Genomic DNA, 25,654 nt, shown 5'->3' with positions numbered 1-25,654 from the left:
ACCGGATTCCTAATCACCCTTACCTGGACTCCCTCATAAGCACAGCACTTACCTCACACCAGTGTCTGGTTTCAAGGTTATTACGTGATTTACCTGACTCCTTCTTGCTATCAATAGTACCTCATCTTTATTAGCTGCATCTGTAACTGCAAATGCAAGGACTATTTTCTAGAAAATAAATTCAAACTGGATTACTCAAGAGGCTTGTATACTCTGCATCATACTTTAATGATTCCTGGGAATAAACAAGTGCTAAACATTACTTACCTGTGTCTTGCCTTTACTTGTGCTAACGATATCAAAATGTCAAGTCAAAATTATATTGAACTAAAGTCCAAATGGGGAATTACACTGGATATTTTGCACAACCCATAGAAAACATGTTTCAGGCAATTGGAATATATGTACATGCTGTTTACATTACAGAAGTGGTTTGCCACAGTCATATCACTTTATAAAGTAAGACTGTCTACAGAAGTTAAGCAGGGTTGAGCCTGGTCAGTACCTGGAGGAGAGTTGTGATGGCCTGCATACCTCCCTGTTTCTGTTGATATTTGTGTTTCAGTGGGATCGGGCTGCAGTAACAAACAATAAACGTTAAAGCAACACAAATGCATAAAGGATAATAATGGGTTGATATGCAGGAGTGAACACACGCACACACCAAAGGACAGTTGGAAGCTTTTAGCTTTTACATAAAGGAAAGACTCCAGGCCCAGGTGTCTGAATACTAGCTGCAGCCTCCCTCCAATAAAATACAAACATCAATAGAATCTGGCAGGTATGCAGTCCATAATTGAGACCACCTGGAAAAAATAGATTGCTGTTGTAATTTCTCCTACTGGAAATTTGAAGTTAAAGCAGGTACATTAACAGGTATCGACAACATACTCTAAAAGAGTGCATTTTACAGGTAACAATCATCTCAATGACAGAAGATAACTCTTCAGTAAAACAAAATTGCCCAAACCATCTCACAAATAGAATTACATGCTTGGTAAATAAACTTTACTAGTAATTAAATTAACACCATACTTATAACAGAGCAGCCAAAATGTTCTGTTTTTTTCAATATAATTTTTATACATTTTGAAACAGTGAGAAAGTTCAAATACAAAACCAGGGTGAGAAGATGGACAGCTGTTGAAAATATCAGTTTCAGACTGGAAAACTACAGTCAAGGCTGAAGTGCCTAAAATTATACATATTCAACAAGATATGCAGCTGCTGGATCTCACTAGCTGCATCAGAAACTGACAAGTGTTTTATGCACAAACTCTCAAGTCTTTAACTATTTCATTTAAAAAATATTACTGTAATTTGTTCTTTAGTATTATATTTAAGTAATAGTAATAGTATTTTCTGTTCCATGTTGCTTTTCACTCTTAGGTTATACGCATTATTTATCTGTATTTAGGGAAATATATTTTACAATATACAATGTACTCTGGGTGTCATTAGAGAGGCAATTCTGCTTTAACATAGTGTACCAACATTTAAGTAATTAAGGTTAATTTAACGCTGTTAATTAACGTAATGCTGTAAGGTTAAGTTAATTAAAGTTTATGAAAACATAGTACTGACTTATCAAACTTCAGATTGATCTGTTGGAGCTGACTGGTCAATGGTAGGCCGCTGGGGCGTGGATTAATGGACTGAGAGTATTATAAATACATGGAGTGATAAACGAGACCTTCACCGAACAGGTTCAATCAGCAGTCATGAGGTCTTTGGTGTTCCTGGTGCTCCTTGGAGCTGCCTGTGAGTAGAGATTCACTAATGGTAAAACTATAGACGATATTGAAAAAGGTGATCGTGTATTAATGATTCTTTCACATTTGATGCAGTTGCTCTGGATGATGACAAGATTGTTGGTGGATATGAGTGCCAGCCTAATTCCCAGCCCTGGCAGGCATCTCTGAACTCTGGCTACCACTTCTGCGGTGGCTCTCTGGTCAGCGAATACTGGGTTGTGTCTGCTGCTCACTGCTACAAGTCGTAAGTGAAGTCTTCATTAACAAGTTCATATACAGGTACAGTATCTGAGTCTCCACAGCTCTGACCAACTTCTGATTTGGTCAATTAGACGTGTGGAGGTCCGCTTGGGCGAGCACAACATCGTCATTAATGAGGGTACTGAGCAGTTCATCACCTCCGAGAAGGTCATCCGCAACCCCAACTATGACTCCTGGGATCTTGACAGTGACATCATGCTGATCAAGCTGAGCAAGCCTGCCACCCTCAACAAGTTTGTGCAGCCTGTGGCCCTGCCCAATGGCTGTGCTGCTGACGGCACCATGTGCAGAGTCTCTGGCTGGGGAAACACCATGAGCTCCAGTGAGTGACAGGCATCCTGATGTTACTTCCTGCAGACATCATGATCATACCACTACAGTTTACTGCATTTAGGTTCTTTTCTTTGTAGCTGCTGATTCCAACAAGCTTCAGTGTCTGGAGATCCCCATCTTGTCTGACCGCGACTGTAACAACTCTTATCCCGGCATGATCACCGACACCATGTTCTGCGCTGGTTATCTGGAGGGAGGAAAGGACTCTTGCCAGGTAAAAACAGCATGAACAGCTGTTGTAATACAAATATCAACTGAGCTTTTGGTAATAAGCAGCTGTTATGTTTGTCCTGCTCAGGGTGACTCTGGTGGTCCAGTGGTGTGCAACAATGAGCTTCATGGTATTGTGTCCTGGGGTTATGGCTGCGCTGAGAAGAATCATCCTGGTGTTTATGGCAAGGTAATGTAGACTATTATTTGTTAAAAAACTGTGTGTTTGCTGTAACATGAAATATTTGATTTATGAATCATGTTGTCTTTTCTTTAAGGTCTGCATGTTCAGCCAGTGGATCGCCGACACCATGAGAAACAACTAAACCTGATCTGAAGTCACATACAGCCTCCAAATATGCAATACATCCATTTTCTTTGTTTTGGAGATAACACTTGTGAAAATAAAGTCATTTCAAAATATTTTGCTTCATTCATGTTTGTCAGTTAACACTTTTAAATACTTTAACAGGTCTGCATTGCTTTAGAAAACTCAAAAACACAACAAAGTGTTAGAAATCTGTCAGGAAGCAAATATTACAGCTTCAGTTTAAGTTTGTAATATTTTTAAAAACAAACATAAATAAGTAATCAAGAAATCATTTGATCTCAGACATTGGGAAAATGAAATACCCAAAATTAGGCTCTCTGTCATCAGTTGTCATTTAAAAAAAAATGTGGGGGAAATTCTACATTATACAAAAACATATTTACATTTTAAGACACTTATAGCCATGAACACAAGCAGAGAAAAACTCAAGTAGCAATTCAGAAGGGGTCTGGATGCAGACCTGGTGCAGATGCAATCTGAGCTGCATGCAATGATTTTTAATGTGCTCATCTAACCCCACCCCTAACCCTACTCATCACAGTGACGCCACTACCTCCATTGAGTGCATTGTGTCTGACATTGCATCCCTAAAAAATGCAATCTCAGCTCGCATCATAAAGGCTGCATCCAGATACTATTGATTCAGAATGAAGCCTTACCAGGGCCAAGCATCTCTGAAAATTCAGAGAAAATAATACAATCCATGGGTTTTCATTTACTGTGGCTAGATTAACAAACAGACATCACCCGAACTGGATATTCCAACGCAGTTTAGTTGTAAAAAAGTTTACACAGCATCTTATGATTCAGCTCCAATTATCATCACTACGTGATTATTGCAGAACGTCACAGCTCTAGGACAGAAAGAGCTGAATAAGCAGCACTGCATCTGCATCAACAACATGTTTATTAGATCCCACACCCGCTACTTTACTGAAAGAGCGAATACCTATTCTTGATATTTTCTCTAGGTCATGTATCAAGATCTTTAAATCTGGTAGTTATTAGGCATCTTATTATGAAATGAAAACTAGATCCAATTGAATTAGCAAATTACAAACCCATTTTAAATCTTCCTTTTATGTTTAACTATTCCAAAAACTCACAGTCTCCTTAATAGTGCTCCTCCACATAAAATATGAAGAAATTCAGTAAGGACTCATAGAACAGCAAAGGTACACGACAAAATGACAAATGACCTGCACTTGACCACAGCTGCATCTCACTATAGTCTAGTTTTACTGTAGTTGATCTTATTAATGAATTCAACATTACAGATAAATGACATACTCAGGGGTGGATGACAAAAGCGTACTGGATTTCAGTTACAGGCATTAGGAGGGTTTTAATTATATGTCATTGTTAACATTTAAACAGGGAATTCTAGAAGTTAATTTCATTCCTTTTTGGCTTAGTCCCTTTATTAATCAGGGGTCGCCACAGCGGAATGAACTGCCAATTTATCCAGCATATGTTTCGCGCAGCGGATGCCCTTCCAACCGCAACCCAACACTGGGAAACACCCATACACTCTTGCCTTCACACACATACACTATGGCCAATTTAGCTTATTCAGTTCACCTGTATCGCATGTCTTTGGACTGTGGGGGAAATCTGAGCACCCGGAGGAAATCCACAATAACATGGGGAGAACATGCAAACTCTACACAGAAATGACAACTGACCCAGCCAGGTCTTGAACCAGCAACCTTCTTGCTGTGAGGCGATCGTGCTACCCACTGCGCCACTGTGACGCCCAATTCTAGAACTTAAGTAAAGAAGGGTGTGCTGCAGGGCTCTGTCTTATAGGCCCTCTGCTAATAACAAAGTTCACGAAAGTATATTCATATACTTAGCCCTAAACTTTGGAATAGCCTTCCTTAATTCTCAAAGTTAAGACACTCTTCGAATTTAGATTAGTAAATATACATGTCTTTAGCCAAGCATTGACATAATGCATCTCCTTACCTTCAAATGCAGTTATATAATATGCAAATAATTATCATGCTTGCAATCAGACGATTAGCTGCTAATTATTCACATTAATTGTTTGTGGTTAAATGTCATTATTGGTATGATTTATATTATCTCAGAAATGTACCTTTCTGCCATGTGGACATGGCTCTGACACAGTATATACAGTATGTACAAGTACAGACGCAAAACACATGTGAGAATATGGACAGCTGTTGATATTTTTTTAGGGGGGGGTTAAACCTGCTGTCAAGGTTGCAAAGTCTAAAATGAACATTCAACAGCACAGCTGCTACATTTCCCTGGTTGTAATGGAAAATTGCTTATTGTTTAATATACTGATTTAATCTAAAAATATAATCTTATGGTCTACTTTGATCCTCCGATTATCAGTGCCTATTTATTGCAGGAGGATTTTTAATGTTAAGGCTAAGCAAGTCTCCAAATCTGCAACACATCATTTTTTGTTGCTTTATTCAAAACGTTAGCAAATGCATGCTTAAATAAATGCACAATGCTTTTAGCATAACATTACTTACCAAAGCAACATACACACAAATGATCAAATGATCAACAATGATCAACTTTAGTGGATTTAACAAGCAAAAACTGCTTTTCTGTTAACTGTAAAATATATGAAAAAGTAATTATTGTAGAAACAAGTTATTATGTTACATTTACATATTGGCAAATCTGAACTGTTGATAGCCTTCAATAAAGCAAATCTTCACAGTTTGTTTAAAATGCAATCAATTCTCTACATTGTTTCTCATAATATTGTTATTTCCTTTTTATTTCAGGCGGATTTTCAATGCTAGGCTTTGGAAGCTTAGGCTTTATGTTTTGAAAAATGTATAACAAACTGTTCACTTTTTAGAAATACATTACCGGTCAAAAGATTGGGGTCAGTAGGATTTTTAAATGTTTTAAAATAAGGCTTCTCCTGTTTACCAAGGCTGTATTTAATTAATCAAAAATACAGTACAAATTGTAAAATTGTGAAATGTTATTGCACTATAAAATAACTGTTCAAAACTAGTTTATCATTTAATTTTAATAAATATTTAGCAATTGTTTTTACATTTAATAAATGCCAGTCTCATGAACAAAATAATTTTCTTTAAAAAATAATATTATATTTAAAAAACCTCACCCCCAACTTTTGACTGGTAGTGTAAATTAAGCAAAAAAAAAAAAAAACACAACAATATATCTTAATCCAAATAGTAAATTTACACTGATATTAAAGTAATCAAGATATGATACTGTACCTTTTCATAGAAACACAATGATAGCAGAAACTTATCAGACTTCAGATAGACCTTTGCAGCTGATTGGTCAATGACAAGCCACAGGGCGTAGATCAGTAGGCAGACAGTCTTATATATACTCAGAATGAGATGCGAGTCTATCAACGAACAGGTTCAATCGGCAGTCATGAGGTCTTTGGTGTTCCTGGTGCTCCTTGGAGCTGCCTGTGAGTAGAGACTCTATTCATCAATTTACAGCAAATACAAATTTCACTTAACTCATTTTGCAGGTAATTGTAGTTTGTATACTAATTATACTTTCACATTTGATGCAGTTGCTCTGGATGATGACAAGATTGTTGGTGGATATGAGTGCCAGCCTAATTCCCAGCCCTGGCAGGCGTCTCTGAACTCTGGCTACCACTTCTGCGGTGGCTCTCTGGTCAGCGAATACTGGGTTGTGTCTGCTGCTCACTGCTACAAGTCGTAAGTGAAGTCTTCATTAACAAGTTCATATATCTGAGTCTCCACAGCTCTTACCAACTTCTGATTTGGTCATTTAGACGTTTGGAGGTCCGTTTGGGCGAGCACAACATCGTCATTAATGAGGGTACTGAGCAGTTCATCACCTCCGAGAAGGTCATCCGCAACCCCAACTATGACTCCTGGACCATTGACAGTGACATCATGCTGATCAAGCTGAGCAAGCCTGCCACCCTCAACAAGTTTGTGCAGCCTGTGGCCCTGCCCAATGGCTGTGCTGCTGACGGCACCATGTGCAGAGTCTCTGGCTGGGGAAACACCATGAGCTCCAGTGAGTGACAGGCTTCATGATGTTACTTCCTGCAGACATCATGATCATACCACTACAGTTTACTGCATTTAGGTTCTTTTCTTTGTAGCTGCTGATTCCAACAAGCTTCAGTGTCTGGAGATCCCCATCATTTCTGACCGCGACTGTAAAAACTCCTACCCTGGCATGATCACCGACACCATGTTCTGCGCTGGTTATCTGGAGGGAGGAAAGGACTCTTGCCAGGTAGAGAACAATATAAAATGCTGTTGAAATACAAATATCAACTGAGCTTTTGGTAATAAGCAGCTGTTATGTTTGTCCTGCTCAGGGTGACTCTGGTGGTCCAGTGGTGTGCAACAATGTGCTTCAGGGTATTGTGTCCTGGGGTTATGGCTGCGCTCAGAAGGATAATCCTGGTGTTTACGGCAAGGTAATGTAGTAATAGTTGTTGTTTAACAACTGTTACAAAACATAATGTTTTATATAATATGAAGAAGTTTTCTGACTTTTATGAATTCTCTTTTCTTCAAGGTCTGTATGTTCAGCCAGTGGATCGCTGACACCATGAGAAACAACTAAAGCCGATTCTTGATCACATACAGCTTCTATATCTGCAATTCATCTGCAATGTCTGTCTTTGGTTTGTAGATAAAATCCTGTGTGAAAATAAAAACTTTCAAAAATATCCTGCTTTCTCCAAGTTCATCAATCAAATTCTCAGACCACTACTTTTCAAACTGTACTTGATAACCCTGGGATATATTATTAGAAAACATGAGAATAGTTTTCACATTTACGCTGATGATTCAGTAAACAAAACTCACATAATGTATGGCTGCTATGAAAGACTGGATAGCTAGTGACTCATTACAGTTAAATTAACCAAAAAGCAGTTATTCATCCAAAATCTTTCTTGTGGAAAATTCAGATGAGAAATGGTCCCGTGACTGAACCTGACTTGTCCTAAGGTTTTATTTTTCTGCATTTCTGTCAGCTGTTGTAGTTTGGGTTCAGTGCCACTGTTACGTTCCACTTACTTTGCTGGGGTCAGTATAGTTGCCATACTGTTGAATCACATCCTACAACACTGACACCGGTACTGAACTGAACTGAATCAACATTGACCTCATCTAAAAAAAGAAATACAGTATTTTGTGATCAGCTTAATGTTAAATTGAATTTCACACTGATAATAATAATAATTTGCTAATATTAAATCTGCTATTTGGCCAGTTTTTCAATCTGGGTGCCTTTACACAACCATTCAAAAATGTTGTAGCCTTTAAATGAATGTAGGTAATAGTATGAATGAAATTCAGATGCACCACATCCTCTTTTGTAGCCTCACTGAATATAAATGTTTCTGCTTTATCCACATACAAGCAGCAAAACAAACAAGATGATGAATGCTGTACAAAAAAGAGAGCAAGATTTTTGCTGACCACCGACACATAGGCTACAGTAGCTATACAGGAAGCATACAGTATGGAGCTGACATTTCCCAAACAATGAAATCCATAGCTACTACTAAAGGTGGGCCGGTTTTAGCAGCGACTACACACTTTAATGGTGGTGTCACTGAAAATCTCGCTATTGTTATTTTGTGTAGCCACAGTTCACAAAGGCTGGTGATTTTAAGGAACAGTGGAAGATCAAATGGCTGTTATACAGACTAACCATGACACCTAACCACAGTTCTTCTGAGAATAAATGAGTCATGTTACATTTTTTTTTTTTTAAACTTCTGCAGTCATCTTGTTTGCTGATGAAGGTGGAAGTAAATTGGAAACTGATGTCATGATGTCAGGCAACAGCAGAGGTTCTTCTTCTTCTTCTTCTTCTTCTTGGTTTAATGGCGGGTGGCAAACCAGCTAAAGGTGCAACACCTGCTGTGTTGGAGTGTGAGACCTCAATGAGCGGAAAACTCTTTGCATATTCGTATGTTATTTATTTAAAAACATAATAATAATAAAATTAAATCCTGTTGATTAAACCTGTACTCCTCTAATTTTTTAAAAGAAAATCAAAGACCTTTGGCTGTTTCTGTGCATTTTTCAAATATGTCTTTGGTTGAGATTACATTAATTTCCAAATCTCTTAACTTTTTAATAAGCTGGTTCCTCTCTTCTATATGCTTCACACTTTATTAACATATGCTCAACTGTTTCTGTTTTCCTGCAATGACTGCAGCAATCTGTTTCGCATTTCCCTATCATGTGCAGTGAACTATTTAGATTGGAGTGACCTATACAGAGCCTAGTTATAACAGTGCCTTCCTTCCTGTTCCCATATACCTTCCTTTCTTTCCCCACTTTAGATTGGATGTTATAAAGATGTCTTCCCTTTAATTCTGAGTTCCAGCCCTGCATAGCCATTAAAAGTGTCATCATTTGTGTTGTGAATACTGAAATATAATTGCTTAACCTCTTTGAAACACCATGTTTATGATTTGGAATGTTGCTGTTATACCCATTGTCTGGGTTTTTAGACTCATCAGTATCTATATACGATTAGAATATTTTTGTTTCAAGTATTTTTTAACTAGTTCCTCTTTAGAAATACACTTGCTCTTATCATTGATTTTACTGTATATCAGCTAGTGGCATTTGAAACAATCAAGGAGGTGTAGCTGGTATTACTAATGATCTATTCCTAGTTTCATGGCCTCCAATTCTCCATTCCAGCTGAAACTCCTGTTGTTGATATATTCATGTTTCTAACATTTTGTTAAATACTGCTTTTACTGGATGAGTATATGCATGCCCTCTTACAGAGCTCCAATATGCAATTTTAACATGAGTGTCCTATACTTTAATGGCTTTGTCATTTTCACCTGAATTGCTGAAACGGGTGATGTTTGAAACGCCACACTTCCTATACTTGTGATTGAATAACACAATTTTTTGTAACAGAGATTTAGATGCTGAACTGTGAACTATTCTGCCATAATGTAAAATTGGCCTTATCACAGCACAATATACTCTTTGCAATGCATGTCGGGTCGCTCCTCACTCTACTCCTGCTAAACATCTTAGAATATTTATTCCTTTTTTGCATTTATCTTGAATTTTCAAAAGTTTTTTAGAAGCTAGGCTAAATCGAAGTAGCCTAATGGCTGCTCACAAATGTGTTTTAGTTTTTTTTTTTTTTTTTACTTTTACAATTTTACGTTTTCTTTTCAGACTACGGTTTTATAAAACATCATTATTCCAGATCTAGTAAAAAAAAAAGTTATCATAAGCGTGAAATTAACATCTGTTTCTTGCAATATTCGAATGCGGAACCATTCTCAAATCTTGTTTTTCATTCCGGACCCGTCAAACTGTCGCACATGCTCTTCTGTAGTGCTGCTTGCTGTCACCTGTAAGATCATCTTATTTCCTACATGAAGTAAAACCGCATGTTTATTTCAAGTGGATGCAAATGATGAACATATCAGTGCTCTTTTGAGTTTGACTTATTTATCCAGTATATATCGCGTTGTGTGATAGAGGGGTTTTATTTTCGGAACTGGTGTCCTTCATCGCATCTTGAAATGCGGCTCACGCTGCGGGCGTTGATTTCTCATGGCCGAGTGGCCCGTAAAATGGGACTCGGACCGGAGTCCAGAATTAACCTTCTGCGGAATTTACTGACTGGTCTTGTGCGACATGAGAGAATAGAGACAGGCAAAGCTCGAGCCGATGAAGTGCGCTTTTACGCCGAGAAGGCAAGTACACAAGCCTGCTTTAAGTTCAGTACTTGGTTTTGGTTTATAAGCAATATTATAGTAAATACTAAAATATTAGTATGTTTAAATGTCTAGAAATTGTGGTATATTTTACATTTGAAAGACTATTAAAACTAGGGAAATTTTAAATGTTTTTAAAAACTTGAATGATGTTTTAACGTTTGTTTGTTTTTTTTTTCTAGCTGATTGATTATGCTAAAAAAGGAGATACGGATGAAAAAGCAATGAAACTGGCTGATTTCTGGCTCACAGTATGTTTTTATTATTTATTTACATTTCAGTATACACACTTTAAACCTCTCTCTCTCTCTCTCTCTTTCTCTCTCTCTCTCTCTCTCTCTCTCTCTCCTCTCTCTCTCTCTCTCTCTCTCTCTCTCTCTCTCTCTCTCTCTCTCTCTATATATATATATATATATATATATATATATATATATATACACATTGTTTTATATATTTTCCCATTCAGGAAAAAGATTTGATTCCCAAACTTTTCAAAGTGCTGGCGGTAAGGTTTGAGAATCAGACTGGAGGATACACAAACATGGCTCGTCTTCCTAACAGAGAGAATCTGGACCGAGCAGCCATGGCTGTGCTGGAGTATAAAGGCAACCCTTTCCCACCGCTGTACCCCGTCAAACGTGTCAGTGAACTGAACCTGGTCAACCAACTTCTGAAAGGATACCGAGAAGAAAAAGCTCAAATGGCCACAGAGAAAAAGGACTCATAATATCGCACTGTATTTGTACATTTCATGTTATAATCCAGTATAGATTTAATAAAAAATCTGTTTTGTGTGTATGGCTCTCTGATGCTGAAGTACATTTGCACATACACTAACTGTAGTGTGTCCCATGCATAATATTTGCTGTAAATGGCCCTACATGTTTAGTAAAACTATCAAACTTTGAGGAAGATGTTATATTGTGAAAATGTAAACACTTAATTTTAGTATTTAACTGACAAATCATTATTTGTGACCACAGAATCGGTCATAAGATTTGAAATTTAAATGTGTACATCACATGAAAACTGCATGCATTTTCTATTTATGATATTTATTTAATTATCTATTATTGTTTTGTTAGGAGAGGACAATATTTGACTGAGATACAACTATTTGAAAATCTGTAATCTGAAAAAACCCCAAAATAAAGTATTGTCTTTAAAGTTGTATAACTAATGAGCTTAGCAATGTACATTACTAATCCCAATTTAGTTGATATGTTTAGAAAAGGACATTTAAAAATGTCTTCATGAAACAGTCTTTACTGAATATTCTAATTATAATCAATAGCAATAATATATTTTTATTACCCATATAATGTATTTTTATTTCTAAAACCAGTGTAACACGAGACTAGTTGGTAACACTTTATAACTACACACTATGAATAATTTATTAAGCATTAGCAAATAGTGAATTCATTATCAATCATATTAAGTATTGACTCTGCATTAACAGATGTTAGTAAGCAGTTTATAACTGCAGATACAGTGTTCTATTCTTGACTCTTAAGATGCTTAATGATTGTATTTTCATATTTTATTATTTTTTCATTACTAAATTAAGTATTGCATTATTTACAAACCAGTTGAGTTTGTAAGTTGCTGAGTTTTAAAGATTGTTCAGAATGTGTAAGTAAATGATTAATACACCATTCAGATTAACATTTACATATCTTATTATTCAGGACATTTTTGTCAAAATTGAGTTATTGACATATTAAATGACAGTTTATTTACAGTATGGAATGTTTTTTATAAGTTGTTTTCATTTTAATACTTTTTAAATTAAAAAACAAATGTTACACATATACTGTTTGCTACATGGAATGAAAAAACTTTGAAGCTCAATATCTCAAAATTATCCAGAACGCAGATAGAATTTATAATTCCAAGGTGACCATATATTAATAGTTAATTTGTATGTTAATAAATGCTTTATTAACTTCATCCGGTTTTGTGACCTAATCTAGTGAGGACTATTTATGCTCTATAAATCCCTTATAAATGACAATTAAAGACTTTTTTATATTCTAAACTGGAAAAAAAGAACAAACGACTTTATTAATTTCTATTCATTTTAAGAAACACAAATAAAACTATCAAATGAAAAATAAATCTTTGCAATCTTAACTAAAATAAAATTACTCTACAGTTTAAATATTGCTAAAGTACTTTGAAATGTATTATAATATATTGTAAATTATTATATAGTTGTTTTATCCAATTTTATGTTATATTTTGACACTCCTGTTATTCAGCAATGTTTAAACTTTACAGTAGTTTTACTTTTTAGATAAGATTGCAAAGATTGCCTTTAACATTGTAGACTAACTCACCATAGTGAATTGTATGCCAAAACTAATTGGCCTTCACTGAATGTAAGAAGGTACAGCCACTGGATGACTCTGGCCTATTTCTGGATCTGGTGCCTTTATACCTAAATTCCCTTCTTCATAGGTCAAAAAGCCAGTATGCCGTATGTTCAAGTGAATCTTATCATTTGACTCCTCCCCGGGTTCGAACTGAAATGGGGAGGCGAGCCTTTAATAATGCCGTTATTATAATAATAATAATAACTCCCTTATCCTGGAATACTCTTTCGTCTGAACTAAAAATTTCTAAGGTTATCTCAATCAAATCATTTTGCTCTATCATTTATAATAAACAATAACAGTCCATTTCTCAATGCATGTGTTTTTAACATATTGTAATGTGGTATAGCTGAATAACTAAACTGTATTTTCTCTATTATCTTTACTTTTTATTCATAATTATTTTTTTTTCATAAGTCTTGTGTTGTGGACCTTTTGGGCAGGTCACTCCTGAAAATGAGATCTTGATTTCAATGAGTTTTTATCTGGTTAAATAAAGAAACACATATTAATTGTCATTTATTGGGGATTTATAAAGCATAAATAAACCTCACTTTGAATAAGGTCACAAAACTGGATGAAGTTCAGTTAATAAAGCATTTATTGACAAAAAAAAGAACTATTAGTATATGCCAAAATAATAATATATAAATGTTGATTTGAATAGTTTATTAATAATTTACTAACTCATTCTGAATGATCTTAAAAACCACCAACTACTCTTAAATACAAATGATGTGTAAATAATGTGATGATTTAGTCATGAAAAATTAATCAATAACAAAGTATGAACGAACAATTATTAAGCACACTTTAAATGTGCTAATAAATCAAGAACAGGGTATTTGTATCTGCAGTCATAAACTGCTTATTAACGTCTATTATTAAATAGCAAAAATGAAACTACAAATTGTTTTACGTTAAAATGCATTACCAAAATATTGCAGGAAAATTGATCAAATCAGTAAAAACAAATATGAATCTGATCAAAATTAGAAGACTTTGGGTGGAAAAACTCTGCTTTTATGTTTTTATTGGCAAAAATAATTACTTGAAAATAGATTCTAAACACTGAAAAATGTAGGATCTTTGAAAACTAAAGACCCTAATGATAGCAGTTGATTGACTGTACACTGTAAAAAATATATGATCAATTAGTCCTGACAGCATATGTTTTTACATCATTGTAACTGTCATCATGTTCTAACCTAATTTTTAAATCAGTTTCACAAGCTGTTTTAAGTCAGTTTAACATGATTTAAGCTCAATCGACTCACAAAGTTAATTTGATTCAGCTTAAAAATTTAAGGCAACCAGAATTTTTTTATAGTGTAGAATGACAGATATACAAACTATAGTCAAGTATAGATTATACATATTGAAAAGATTTACTTTGATTAATGAAGGAATGCCAGAATACACGCATTTAAATGGATTTAAGCACCATGATAGCAGTTCCCATTCCCTTCATTGCTCAATGAAACAAACAAGCCAGTGTAGTAAAACAGACCATTTTAATTTGGCAAAAAAGGTATGCACCGCCAAGTCATTTGACACTATTAAAATGCATTCAGTATGAACAGTGCAACAGAAATGTGCTTAAACTAAATCTTACTGTGCTCCCCAATGTGATGTGCTAATATCTATCATATATTCATAAAGTGTGCTCTCTCTTCTCTGCTATGTGCACACACTCACTTAAAGGGACAGTTCACCTCCCCCAAAAAAGCTAATTCCCTTATCACTTACTCACACTGAATGGTTCTCCTTATACAACCCCTGGCAAAAAGTATGGAATGGCCACTCTTGGAAGATGTTCTTTCAAATGTTTAATTGTGTAGAAGAAAAAGCAAACACACTGTACATGCCACAAAACTATTTTCATTCAACAATCCAACCTTCTGGCTGTATTAAACACTTAACAAAAAGAAAAGAAAGGACACTTTAGTCAGTTACAACTGTTTTTACAGATCAAACAGAAGGAAAAAATATGAAATCACACAAATCTGAGGAAATTCATATGGAATCAGCAAATAAAAACACCACTAGTACTTTGTTGCTCTGCTTCTGCTTTTATAAGAGCTTGAATTGTCTAATGCATGTATTTAACAGTATTCTTCATCAATCTGTCTCCAACTTTGTCAATTGCAGTTGCCAGATCAGCTTTGCAGGTTGGAGCCCTGTCATGGGCATTTTTCTTTAATTTCCACCACAGATTTTCAATTGGATTGAGATTTGGACTATTTGCAGGCCATCCCATTGACATTATATGTCTTTCCTGTAGGAAAGTTTTCACAGAATTTGCCCTATGGCACGATGCATTATCAACCTGTAAAATGATGTCATCATCCCCAAATGTCCTTTCAATTGATGGAAGAAAAGTGTCCAAAATCTCAATATAAACGTGTGCATTTATAATGGCTGTCATCTCTCCCATCTGTCCTTTCCCTGACATATAACCCCATATTATTAATGATTGTGGAAATTTGCATGTTTTCCAGTCAGTCCATATCCAGTCATCAACAGTCCAAGATTGTCTTTCTTTAGCCCACTGAAACCTTGTTCTTTTCTGTTTAGATGGTAATGACAGTTTTTACTTTTAGGCGATTACAGTCCGGTCACAGACATTGACTCCACTTTCTGCTCATTAGTTCCTCATTTGCTTTGTTGTGTATTTTCTGTTTTGAAGGCATATTGCTTTAAGCTTTCGGTCTTGACGCTTTGACATCTTCCGTGGTCAACCAGTACGCTTCACTTCTACAACCTTCTACAAAGATTTACCTTCTTTGAGAAGATGGTAATCCTCTTCTTTGTTTTAACCGACCTCTCTCGTAGTGGAGCCGTGAGTCATGCCAATCAGCTTGGTTCAACACCTCACTAAGGTGTGCAAGCACTCTTTTAATTGCAGACTAATTAGCAGTTGTAATCAGATACAGTTCTTTGTTTTAAAACTGCAAAGTACACGCTGATTCCATATAATTTTTATCAGATTTGTGTGATTCCATATTTTTTTCCTCAGTTTGATCTGTGAAAACAGTTGTAATTGACTACAGTGTTCTTTCTGTATTTTTTAAAAGTGTTTCATACAGCCAGAAGGTTGGATTGTAGAATGAAAATAGTTTTGTGGCATGTATATGTTTGCTTTTTCACTACACAATTAAACATTTGAATGAAGATCTTTCAAGAGATGCCATTCCATCCTCAACAGCTGTTTTTTCCACCATTCTTCAGTATATCTTCCTTTGTGTTCAACATGTGATGAGTAAATGATGACAGAAGTTCCATTTTTGTGTGAACTCTCCTTTTAAAAGATGGAAAAAGCCTTTTCTGGTGGCTTTTAGACAGATCAAGTTCAGCATTTTTTAATATTAAGTGACTTAATGACCAAAGCTGTCAATACAAAAATTGGGAACCTAGCTTTGATGATTCTTCAAGTGTGGTTCTTCTCATAAAAAAAACAAAACAACAATAACTTTTGAATAGAAATGTCATTATTACATCTAGGATTATATTTAAAGCAGGTCAATCAAGATTATATAGGATATATATAACAAATATGATCCACAACTGGTTGTTTGTTTAAAAAAAAGAAAATAAAAGCAGTGAATTTTACAGACAAACTCTTTATGTTTTATCTGTACTGTACATCACTGTTTTTCATTATGGTTAGATTTTCAAGGGTCTACAATGATAATAAGGGCTTAGAAACTGTAAAGTGCTCCATGCAGTCGATACAAAGTGTTTCTGTAAGAGCAGAGCTATAATTTCATCAGACACTCAAGTAAACAAACCCTAGTACAACCCCAATGGACTGAATGAGGCGATTTCTACTCACTGACAAAATAAAAGATTTCCATATCCACTGTGTGTGTTATTACGTGTACAAATATGTAACAAAGTCTGCTGAAATTGAATCTCAACTCAACTGTTAAATGAGTTTTTGTACTCCACACACCCCTGCTCTGCATTTTCCCGACTAAACCTCTATTATGGAATGAAAAATACAAAAAGAACGGCATGTCAAGTCTTCGTTCATCATCCGCTTGAGTTAAATATCGTCTACATACAGTACTGTAGCTATAAACAGTGTTTACTGCATACAAAATTAGGACTGCTAGTTGGGAGAACTAGGCACACCCAAAATTACATTGAATATATCAGAATGTAGACAAAGCACAAACATGCATGGTTTACAAATACTGCCTAGTACTTCCAGTTTAACATCAGTCTCTAGCGGTTTTCACTGTGGATGGGAATAAAAAATATATTAAAAAAGCCTAAATTATCTCTACTGTACAGACAATGATAGGAAATTAATTCTCAAAAACGTAAAAACATGAGGGAGATGAATACTTGGTTCTGTTGCATTAAAATGGCATGGAAATACAAATATTAACGGCACCACTTGAAATGAACAAAGCATTAAAAAAATATGTTGAGCTCACTGTACTTTTACTGTACACATCGCTATCCTACTTTCACATTAAGATTGAAGTATCTATACTCGTCTCCTGTCACTCTATTGCACTGGCTTTATATTATCTCTCTCCTGTCGCTGAAATATTTATTGCTTCTTATTTTTTAGGAGCGGGTTACATCCCACTCTCTCCCCGTCCTGCAGCTCGCGTGTCTTATTACGAATTCAACAATACAGATGTTTTGGTAACTTTTTTTTTTTTTAAATGGCTCCACTTTTTCACGCTTGCCTTAATATAATCTATTGAAATATTGAACTCTTTTCCACCTTGCAGATGTTTGAATTAGTTTCCGCATGGCCTGTTCCTCCATGGGCCGCTCTAGGCATTGGAACCCATCCCTGTGGGCCCTTGCATACTGAAATACTCTGTGAAGTGGGATGTTAATCTGGGAGGAGGAGGAGGAGAGTGCGCGGAGCTGCGTGGTGGTATTGGTGGAGGAAGCGAGGAGAATGTAGACGACAGGTCTGCGGTTGTGGTGATGATCTTGCGCTCGCTGTTTCTTGGCACTTCCTGTCCCTTCCGAGCCACCGCCTCATCTATTGTCTTCACAGGATCCTCAAAAGGAAAATATGATATGGAATATATGCCATAAAAAACTATTAAAAATACATTTTTAGCATCTACTGTTCCGTGAAGAAACCTCAACATCCATCAAAAACTTTCTATTCCTTTAAATATTCTTTAGGGTGTTGAAGAGCTAAAAACTCCAGGCACTCTTCTGAAAATGCCTGTAGGTGCTTTAGAGCCTTAGGGTGTATGATAAAGAATTCATTCTTGTGAAAGTTTAGAAATATCGGTCATTAAAGCAGCTAGAACTCTGCAGGTCTCACGTACTGAATTCTGGCATTTTTGTGACTGGTCAATACTTGGATAGAAGACCTGGAAAAACTGGTGAGCTGCAGTAATAGTGCATTCCACTGAATGATATGACTCGGCTTAGCCATACCCCAGCAAGCATTTTTTGTTTTTAAAAGATATCTAATAGATGTCTAACAGACGTCTAAACAGTCGTCTCGGCTAAAACAAGGCATATAAAGTCTGTCTAATCTGTCTATTTGACTATTTGTCTAATGACAGCCTTGTTTTATCCAATTAGTCTACATTTAGATGACATCTATTAAACACAAAATAGTTTGCTGGGACCTGTCAACCCTCCTGTTTTTGTACCATCTATCCCACAATCATCCCGTTTAAGTATTTTGCTATATTTCTCCCATAATCTTTCTATGAAAAGTGAAAGTACCATCAACACAGAGCTGATCTCAAATGTAATTGCAAGAGCTGTTTAATAGAATTGTGCTTTCGCTTTATTTTGGCTTGAAAGCACGTTGAAATGAATATAAAAATCTTGGCATTTACTTTCTTTCCATTAAAGCTGTACGTCTGTCGCCGCCCTTTATATGCACCCACTGAATCAGTGAATGAATATATTAGCGCTCACTGACAGACACTGTTGATATGTATGATATGTATGATAAACTGTTCCCAGATCAGCTTACACGCCATTTAAAGAGGATCAAAAGTGAACACTTTGGGATTTGGGTGTGTTTAAACAGATACAGATAAAATACACTTAATGATATGTAAACATGTCCGTCCTGCTTGTTTTATTTTAAACACAAGTAATTTTCTCTTAAATGAGCATTAATGGTTACTAAAGTAATCGAATGCTTTCCTTAGCCTATATCTGTGCATTATTACAGTGACACATCTGTTATTAAACAAAACAAAATGAGAGATTCATTTACTGCTCCTCACTAAATAACTATAGTAACTTTAATCAATATTTAAATACAGTGAACCAAAACTATTTTATAACATGATTTAAATTCTGTATAGGCCATTGATTTTAATAGGCTAAACCTTTTATTTTTTGTCAATATTTTCTAATGTTTGCTATGTATTCTATTATTTAAAATTAATTATTGTCCTGTAATTTTACATCCCAATGTCGACAGGTATGGGCTTAGCACAGTTTGGAACGGCTTGGCTGCAGTTTAGTACTGCTTTAGGGTGGGTGGGATTAGCAGTATTGGGGAAGCTACTCTGAAGCTGTAGCTTGATAAGATACAAGCTACTCATCAGAAAAAAGTAGCTAAGCTACTGCCAAACTACACTTCTAAACAGGTAGCTAGAACACTACAAGTTACTTCCTAAAATAAGCTACTTTTTTCACAAAGGTGTACACTACCGCTCAAAAGTTTGGGGTCAGTTTTTTTTTCATGTTTTTTTTTTTAAGAAAAACTTTCTGTTAATCTAGGCAGCATTTATTAAATGTAAAAAATTTTTTTTAATTGTTAATTTTTTTTTACATTTTAAATAAACACTTTCTTATTGTATTTTTTTTTACTCCAGTCATTATTGCTTTTATTACCATTACCATTAATAATAATAATAATAAAATAACAATAATAATACTAATAATAATAATAACAATAACAATAATAATAATAATAATAATAATAATAATAATAATAATAATAATAATAATAATAATAATAATAACAATAATAATAATTAACATTTGAGTGATTTCAGAAGGATCATGTGACTCTGAAGACTGGAATAATGAAGCTGAAAATTCATCTTTAAAATCACTGGAATAAATGATTAAATTAAATGATAAACTACTTTTGAACAGTTATTTTATAGTGCAATAACATTTTACAATTTACAATTTGTACTGTATTTTTGATTAAATAAATACAGCCTTGTTGAGCTTGTTTTAAAACATTTAAAAATCCTACTGACCCCAAACTTTTGAGCAGTAGTGTATATGTTGAACCATCTTTTGAAACAGATTTATATATTTCTAAAAGCTGAATGAATGCACTTCTTATTGATATATTTTTTAGGATAGGACATTATTTATCCAAGAAACAACTATGTAAAAAATCTGGAATCAGATGGTTCAATCTCCTTTAAAGTTGTTAAAACTAAGTTCTTAGCAATGCAGATATCTGACATGAGTCTGACGAGAGGCGTTGTGTGAAACACATCAAACAAACTAGCATGACAGACACTCACTGACAGCCTGGCGCTGCCCACAGCAAAGAGCTCTACTGCCTAAATATAGTCATGTAGGGATGATCAACGGCAATACATCAATCCAAAAAAAATTATTTGGGCAATCAAAAATGATTCTTCCTTTTGGGAAACTTAAATAGCTAAATTAGAGTGAACATTCTGAACTTATTATTGTACAAAGTGTAGTCGTATATCATTTAAAAAACTACCCAGTGTGATTATACATTACCATCTAATTCATTAATATTCATAAAACATAAAGAGAAAATATAACTCCTTTCTTTACTCTACAGGATCTAATACTCACTGAGTGGATGGAGAAGAGCTCTGTGAAGTTTGGCTGAGAGTCTCCCAGGAAGGAGCTATTCCCATAAGCATGATGAGGGAAGCTTTCTGCCCCCATGCCTTTAGGACTGGAGAGAAGAATTCCTATCTGTGATGTACGCACATGGTAGGGGAAGTTTTTATTGGCTGCTGAGGGACGTGTGATGGCCTGGAATCACAGGATATAATCAGGGTTATTTTATCATTGTACTAGCTTAAATAAATAATGTACCTATCAAGCCTTTATCAGGTACATATAATCAACTTCATTGACATTGATTATCATATATTCTTTTTCATACAAGTCATTTAAGTTCAAATCACTGCAGGGTTTTTCTGATGAGTGTCCCATAAAAAGGTTAAACAACAACAATGATCATACCAGGAAGACGACATGAGCATAGAGATGAATGCCAAGTTGGATTCCGTTCACAATCTTTTCCCTGGCCCAGCGAGAGATGCCAAAGTTGGCAATTAGAGCCATGACTGGCACAGCAAAAAACCTATGGTGAAACATTAATGGATGAAAAGAGGAACAACAGCTTTGTACTGTCAATCTTCTTTACAGCTTTACAAAGACTGTGGAGAGTTACAACAGCATCTTGAGTGAAAGTAGAGAAAAACAGTTTCAGTGTGTTCCCATGAAAAGACTAACATTGCTGTGTCCATTTCCCAAAGTTCATGTGCTACATTTTACTGCAGTTTATGTCAAATGTCCACCGGGTGGCGACACATTTCTTTTTTCAAACCAATGCTATTAGGATCAACACACACTCAAGAGGTGTCCCATTTTGCATACTTGTGAACTATTCTGAGCCACTCTGTAGTATAAATAGTGTGAGAAGTGTACACTTTGAAAACCTAAACAAGAAAAAAAGCACTTGAAAAACCTAGATGATGCACTTACTTAATCAAAGTGGGAAATACAACGGTCAGATGTATGACAAAATATCCATAAAAAATTCTTGATTACGTAGTGTTAATTACACAGAGTTTAGCACTGTACAAATATAGGAACACAAACTAGACATTTAAGAGTGGCAATAAGCAATGCAAAATAATTTAGAAGTTCAAGCCAAAGCCAATGATTGCATTAGCTTAAGTTTTGTAGTTGTTTTTTAAAGCAATAGGTTCAATAAGTAGCGGTGAGTAGCAACAGTTACTTTCTTTCATATTACCATCTGAGAAGAACAAATGAAGGCTGGACAAAGTCACTGGTTTATAAGTAAGTTTGAAGTTTTTGTATATAGGTCTTATAGTTTGCAGTCTTAAAGTTTCAAGTCAAGTCCTAAATCAAGAAAGGGAAGTACAGGACAACTTCTAAGTCCCGAAAAAGGAATAGTTAACCCAAAAATAAGAATTTTATCACTATTTACTTATCAATATTTATCACTATTTACAATATTACTTCATATTTTGAAGAAAGCTGGAAATCTGTGTACGGACATCCATAGTTGGAAAAACAAATACTATGGAAGTCAATAGTTACAGGTTTTCAACTTTCTTCAAAATATTTTCTTTTGGTTTTAACAGAAGAAAGAAACTCATAAAGGTTTGAAACAAGTGAGTAATTTTTGGGTGAACTATGCCTTTAAATCTCCCAGTCTTGAGTCATCATTTCCCCAAACTAGCAAGATGTCCTCGCTGCAGTCTAACCATGATGACGTACTGGACCAGGTCCACTACGTAGTGGACACTGTACCGCTCACTAAGGTAACGCCCATGCTACTGTGATGGTTGGGTTTAGGGTAGGGGGAGGTGTCGGCGATCGTCCATTATGTAGTAAACCTGGTGCAGTACGTTATCAAGCTGTGGGTTGCAGCCAGAACTGGATTCATTAGCTTTATCAGTTGTTTGATTAGGATTGAAGCTAAAATCTGCTGGATAGCGGTCCTCCAGTACCGAGTTAAGTAACCCCTGGTCTAGAGTACTCATAACCTTGACATTTGCTAAGTCTTTACAAATCAGAGGGCTAAAACCTTAGGTTTAGCCCTCTTCTAACCCTCTTTAAGCTGAAAAGTCAATATCAGGTCTTCTTTGTGTCAAGTCACAAGTCATCATGTTTGGGACTGGAGTTCAAATAAAATCCAAGTCCTGCGACTCGTATCAACAACACAACAGATTATTAAACAAATAAAGCAGAAGCTTGGGTACAGAGAAATTTGAGTTGATGATATTTGCATTGACGCCACAGCCATATCACCCTGCAGCCCAAGAGCGGTTACTCACTGAAGCTAAGCAGGGCTGAGCCTGGTCAGTACCTGGATGGGAGACCACATGGGGAAAAACTAGGTTACTGTTGGAAGTGGTGTTAGAGAGGCCAGCAGGGGGCGCTCAACCTGTGGCCTGAGTCCTAATGCCCAAGTAAAAGTGAAGGGGACACTATACTGTCAGTGGGCGCCATATTTCGGATGAGACCTTAAACCGAGGTCCTGACTTACTGTGGTCATTAAAGAAAATCCCATGGCATTTCTCGTAAAGAGCAGGGGTGTAACCCTGGTGTCCTGGCCAAAGTCCCTCAACTGGCCCTTACGATCATGGCCTCGTAATTATCCCCTCCCACCGAATTGCCTCTATCACTGTCTCTCCACTCCACCAATAGCTGGTGAGTGCACTGGCGCCGTTGACCTGTGGCTGCCGTTGCATCATCCAAGTGGATGCTGCACACTGGTGGTGGTGTAGAGAGATCCCCTCCTGATTGTGAAGCGCTTTGGGTGTATGGCCATACACGATAAATGCGCTATATAAATACACATTACATTACATTTACATGCTTACAAGCCCTTATTACACTATTTGAAAGGTCCTTAGTTCTATTTTAAAGATCACCAACAATACATTTACATCCATGAGAGGCCAAAAAAAACAAATAAATAATGTGGTCATAGCAGTGACCTCTTTTCTCATTGTATAAAAGTGTTTGTTCAAGGATCTAGTCTCTCTCTAAACCCCTCCTCTCTGTGAGTGTAATCTGCTCTGATTGGTCAGGATATAAAATTTATATTATTTGTGAATGGTCAATGGCTTACAACATGTGTTTCATAAATGAAAAACTATTACCATATTGGAATTTCACCTCAAGAGTGTTCCTTGGCACTTTTGAACACAGTGACACAAACAGTAATAACAGCACCAGTTTTTAATGAGTTACAAATCTTCTTTTGTTTGGGAGAAAACAGGTCCATTTATCATGCACTTTGACCTCTGCAAACCTTTTACATGCATAAACAGCTACATTAAATTGTAATATTTGAAAGAGCATAATAGAGGTACTTCTAATTTTGAAATGTAAGTAAAAATGCTAGCGCCAGGGGAACACATTACATGGAAAATTGTTAAATGCATCAAAACGGTACTTTTGTAACCATTAATATTTCCCTCTGGCTCTTCAATAACAATATATTTTGAATAAATTAAACAGAGTGCAGAAAAATAAAGTGCAGCATCTGATTTTGTATGCGTATTAAATTCTGCATGTTTATAGTATCATCCTATCAGAACTCACCAAAGAGTGTACGCCGTGAAGAAGGGGATGTAGAAAGGCTGCTTTTCAGGGTAGTGTTTGAGGGACACTAGCACAGCGTAGCAGAACCAGACGTACGCCAGCAGCTGCAGACCCATTAGACCGTACCCTGCAGGGCTGTCATAAGCATACAGCACCTCGCCTGGATCAAAGAACTACAACACACACACGCAGTGGGAGTGGGAATGGGGAAATCACCGCCCTTGGCATCCCATCTGTATGACTGATGGTTTTAAATCCGACCGTGGCACAATCTGTTAGGCTGCATAAGTGGAAAGTGGCGGAACATTCCTCAAATCCAAACATCTAAAGCTGCATTAGAGTAAAGGGTGACACTGACACCAGACGCAACAGGAGCTCTTCAATGATACCGCGTGAGCTTATCTGGGTCACTCTCTGTACCTGTCTTTCCGCTCTCTCTATCTGTCTGTCTATCTGCCGGCTTCCATTACACTACGCTACAGCAGCACAACATGCTCATGCTGAGTAACTTCATCTCGCAGCATTACATTATGTATGGAGTGGAGTAGCTCTCAGGTGCTGCATAGGAAACGGCAGTTGATAGTGTTCAAAGATAATGAGAAGTCCCTGTTTGGTTATATGGAAATTAATAGATGTATATATTTATGTATATGGATTGTTTTCTGGGGTTATCTATACATTTTCAATGCTGGTTTTGTATATTATGGGTATGGGTTATCTGTAATAATTACATTATTTAGCCATTTATTGTTATTATTATCATAAGTATCATAAATATAATTGATAAACTGATGTACATGCTTTAATTACCACATCCATACATTTATTTCTTATGCATTTTTTCCTCATTCATTGCATATTTTGTCTTGCTCTCTGTATTCCTTGATTAATATTAATTAATATTGTTTTATTTTTTTGTTTAGCCCTCTATATCTTTTTTTTCACATATACAGTTGAGGTCAGAATTATTTGCCCCCCTGTTTTTTCTTCCTATTTCTGTTTAACAGAGAGAAGATTTCTTCAACACATTTCTAAACATAATAGTTGTAATAACTCATTTTTAATAATGGATTTATTTTATCTTTTCCATGATGACAGTAAATAATATTTGACTAGATATTTTTCAAGACACTTCTATACAGCTTAAAGTGACATTTAAAAGTTTAACTGGGTTAATAAGGTTAACTAGGCAGGTTAGTGTAATTAGGCAAGTTATTGTATAATGATGGTTTGTTCTGTAGACAATCAAAAAAAAAGCTTAAGGGGCCTAATAATTTCGACCTTAAAATGTTTTTTAAAAAGC

At 35.8% G+C, this 25,654-nt stretch overlaps 4 protein-coding genes across 4 annotated transcripts in view; 3 read left to right on the top strand and 1 right to left on the bottom strand.

The window, feature by feature from the left end:
* Positions 1 to 1,651: 1,651 nt before the first annotated feature.
* On the top strand, positions 1,652 to 2,981 carry LOC130243302 (trypsin-1-like). Its single transcript, XM_056475427.1, has 6 exons — positions 1,652 to 1,761; positions 1,848 to 1,998; positions 2,087 to 2,337; positions 2,426 to 2,562; positions 2,647 to 2,748; positions 2,837 to 2,981. The coding sequence occupies exons 1-6, from the start codon at positions 1,722 to 1,724 to the stop codon at positions 2,882 to 2,884; spliced, it is 729 nt and encodes a 242-aa protein (XP_056331402.1). The 5' UTR covers positions 1,652 to 1,721; the 3' UTR covers positions 2,885 to 2,981.
* Positions 2,982 to 6,235: 3,254 nt separating this feature from the next.
* On the top strand, positions 6,236 to 7,594 carry LOC130243337 (trypsin-1-like). Its single transcript, XM_056475479.1, has 6 exons — positions 6,236 to 6,340; positions 6,449 to 6,599; positions 6,677 to 6,927; positions 7,016 to 7,152; positions 7,238 to 7,339; positions 7,441 to 7,594. The coding sequence occupies exons 1-6, from the start codon at positions 6,259 to 6,261 to the stop codon at positions 7,486 to 7,488; spliced, it is 771 nt and encodes a 256-aa protein (XP_056331454.1). The 5' UTR covers positions 6,236 to 6,258; the 3' UTR covers positions 7,489 to 7,594.
* A 2,636-nt stretch (positions 7,595 to 10,230) lies between these two features.
* On the top strand, positions 10,231 to 11,435 carry mrpl17 (mitochondrial ribosomal protein L17). Its single transcript, XM_056475494.1, has 3 exons — positions 10,231 to 10,618; positions 10,822 to 10,890; positions 11,106 to 11,435. The coding sequence occupies exons 1-3, from the start codon at positions 10,445 to 10,447 to the stop codon at positions 11,364 to 11,366; spliced, it is 504 nt and encodes a 167-aa protein (XP_056331469.1). The 5' UTR covers positions 10,231 to 10,444; the 3' UTR covers positions 11,367 to 11,435.
* Positions 11,436 to 14,512: 3,077 nt separating this feature from the next.
* The window catches only part of tmem145 (transmembrane protein 145), a 39,295-nt gene continuing 28,153 nt past the window's right edge, over positions 14,513 to 25,654 (bottom strand). The window contains exons 12-15 of the mRNA XM_056476161.1: positions 24,352 to 24,524; positions 21,229 to 21,349; positions 20,830 to 21,015; positions 14,513 to 18,050 (exon numbers count right to left, since the gene is read on the bottom strand). Coding sequence (XP_056332136.1) covers positions 17,814 to 18,050; positions 20,830 to 21,015; positions 21,229 to 21,349; positions 24,352 to 24,524 — 717 coding nt within the window. The 3' untranslated portion in view covers positions 14,513 to 17,813. The remainder of the gene's footprint in view (positions 18,051 to 20,829; positions 21,016 to 21,228; positions 21,350 to 24,351; positions 24,525 to 25,654) is intronic.

This window comes from Danio aesculapii, chromosome 16 (assembly GCF_903798145.1).
Source record: "Danio aesculapii chromosome 16, fDanAes4.1, whole genome shotgun sequence".
Classification (NCBI taxonomy): Eukaryota; Metazoa; Chordata; class Actinopteri; order Cypriniformes; family Danionidae; genus Danio; species Danio aesculapii.
This window is presented reverse-complemented; position numbering and strand designations above follow the sequence as displayed.